This window comes from Monodon monoceros, unplaced genomic scaffold (assembly GCF_005190385.1).
Source record: "Monodon monoceros isolate NGI ecotype Baffin Bay Population unplaced genomic scaffold, NGI_Narwhal_1 Super_Scaffold_9, whole genome shotgun sequence".
In the NCBI taxonomy this organism is placed as follows: domain Eukaryota; kingdom Metazoa; phylum Chordata; class Mammalia; order Artiodactyla; family Monodontidae; genus Monodon; species Monodon monoceros.
Window position 1 is genome coordinate 28,361,516 of NW_021703786.1, and position 2,337 is coordinate 28,363,852.

General features: G+C 64.2%; 1 protein-coding gene across 3 annotated transcripts in view; it reads left to right on the forward strand.

Moving 5' to 3' along the window:
• TMC6 (transmembrane channel like 6) overlaps nucleotides 1-837 on the forward strand; it is a 17,356-nt gene extending 16,519 nt beyond the window's left edge. For all 3 annotated transcript variants that reach the window (XM_029212943.1, XM_029212939.1, XM_029212940.1), the window contains exon 21: nucleotides 570-837. Coding sequence is in view for 2 of the 3 variants with exons in the window: in XM_029212939.1 (XP_029068772.1) it covers nucleotides 570-636 (67 nt within the window). In the remaining variant the exon portion in view is untranslated. The remainder of the gene's footprint in view (nucleotides 1-569) is intronic.
• Nucleotides 838-2,337: the final 1,500 nt, after the last annotated feature.

Below are 2,337 nucleotides of genomic sequence, written 5' to 3' on the forward strand. Positions count from 1 at the left end.
CCCCCCCCCCCCCCCCCCCCCCGCCCACCGAATGCTGCTGCCTTAGCCCCGGCTGCCCTGGCGCAGGGCTGGGGCTGCTCCTGTGGCCGCACATCTCACCCTTCAACTGTTACCTGCGGCTGAGCCCAGGGAAGGGGAGATGAACTCAGACATCGTCCTGCTGCCTGGACAGACAGGCCACCCACGGGAATGCACACACACCCCTCCTCAACCCCCGCCCGGCCAGGTGGGCCAGCTGAGGTCTGCAGGTCGAGGCCCCTGGGGCTCCCCCGCCCCGACCCCAGGCAGCAGGAGCCCCCAGAACGAGCCATCTAACAAGATCTCCTGCCCACGCCACTCCCTCCCTTGCCAAGGCCTACCGGTGGTGAGTCCCGGCCTCGTCGGCTCCTTCCACTTCTCTCCAGAGCCTTTCAGCCCTGGGAGGCCTGGAAACAGCTCCTGAGGAAGGCTGCTGGGGATCCTCTGGCCTCGGCTGGCCAGAGGGATGACCGTGGGGCTTCTCAGCCTCCCAAGTGAGGCCCGCGCTGCCCAAGGCAACGGGGCCCCTTGCCAACTCCCCTTTCTGGCAGGGTTGGTAGAACCGAGGAGGCCGTGATGCCCCCGGCCGTATTCACAGACGACTGGGATGCCCAGTAGGACAGCGTTGGGCCTGGCAGCCCGGGAACCCTGTCACCCTCGGTTCCCATGGACCTGCAGGCACAGATGCCGCCTGGAGATGGCCCTGCTGGGACACGGGGAAGGTGACGGGAGTCTGCAGCCCGTCTGAGGCTGAAGCACCCCCGGTGGGCCCTGCCCAGGACTCTTTTTATCCTGATTAAACACATTTTGCGAAATGGGCTTGTCTTGTGGGAGTCCATGCTTATGTTCAGGCCTGCCCAGGTGCCCAGGGCTGTAGGTACAGCCCGTGGATGACCTCCAGGCCGAGGTCACGGGAACTTCGGCCTCGTGCATGTGCCGCCCCTTCAGTTTCTCCCTCTGGTTCTTCAAGGCTGCTCTCCTTGTCAGGCCAGGGCCCTGTGGCCTACCAGATGCCCGAGGGGCCTCCCCTGGTGCCGGGCTCCCCATGAAGCAGACTCTGTGCGGCTTCAGTGTTGAGCGCAGGGCGCCCTCTTCTGGCCCCGCCCCCAATGGCAGGGATGGACCACGCTGCAGCTTCAGGCGCTGCCCTGCCGGCCTGTGCCTTGCGGGACGAGAACGGGGGTGCGTGGAGGGTGATGAAGTGATGTTCTACTGGTTACTGGGGTGGGGGTGGAGGGAAAATATAGGGCGGGACCGGGGTGGGTCATTTGCTAGTAAGCCGTGGGGAGAGGAGCCTGCAGGCCGAAGAGCAGCCAGCGCCCCAGCCTGTGGCAGGAGCGGGGATCTGGCTGCTGTGACTGGTGGGGGGTGACCCCGGGTCCTGCCAGGCTGTGCTTGAGGAGCCTGTGGGATGCCGTGGACCAGAGGGTGCGGGGAGGAGGGGACGGAGCTGTCACAGCCCCAGTGCCCGATGTCCACAGGAGCTGGGGCAGCGGCCGCCGTGGGAAAGAATGGGAGAGCGGCGATGGGCCCACGTTCCTCATCCCAGCGGGGAACCTGGGAGAGCAAACCTGGCCTGGGGGGGCCAGGCCAGCCCCGCAGTGAAGATGCCACTGCCATTAGCAGTGCTCCCAGCTGGGCCCACGCTAACCCCGAATGGTCCCTCTTCTGAGGACGGTCCCATGCAGGGTGCTCCTGCATTTGGCAGACGTCCAGGGGCAGACTGTCGCCTGACTTTCTCGGGCGCCCGACAGATCAGGCAGGATTCCTGGGCCCGTTGTGGCTGGTCCCAGCCAGGAGGTGCTTAAGGACCTCTACGAGTAGCTGGCCTGGGCTGTGTCTCCGGGCATGAGTGCCACTGGGTGAGGTCGGGTGAGGACACTCACCTGGGCTCTAGGGGCCAGCACCCCCGCAGATGTCTGCCTGTGTGTGGAGAGGATGCACTTTTGGATGGATGGACATAAACTGACCACATCCAGTCTGAGCTGGCACTGCCACCAGCTATGACTGGGCCCACTTCGCCTGCCTTGCAACAACTGTGAGGTCAGTCAGGACGAGCTACTGACGACAAATAGGCGAAAGGCCCGCGGGTATTTCTGCAGAAGCCACGTGTGATGGTCATTTGGTGGCCCTGGCTATCGACTCAAGCGCCAACTGAGGTGTTGCTGTGAAGGCATCTTGTAGGTGCTCGGCACCCAGTCAGCTGGCTTTAAGGGTTTTATCCCCAGTGACATGTGTGGGCCTCATCCAATCAGTCGAAAGTCCTCAAGAGCAAGGCTGAGGTTTTCCGGAGAAGAAATTCTGCCCAGGGCTGCGGCA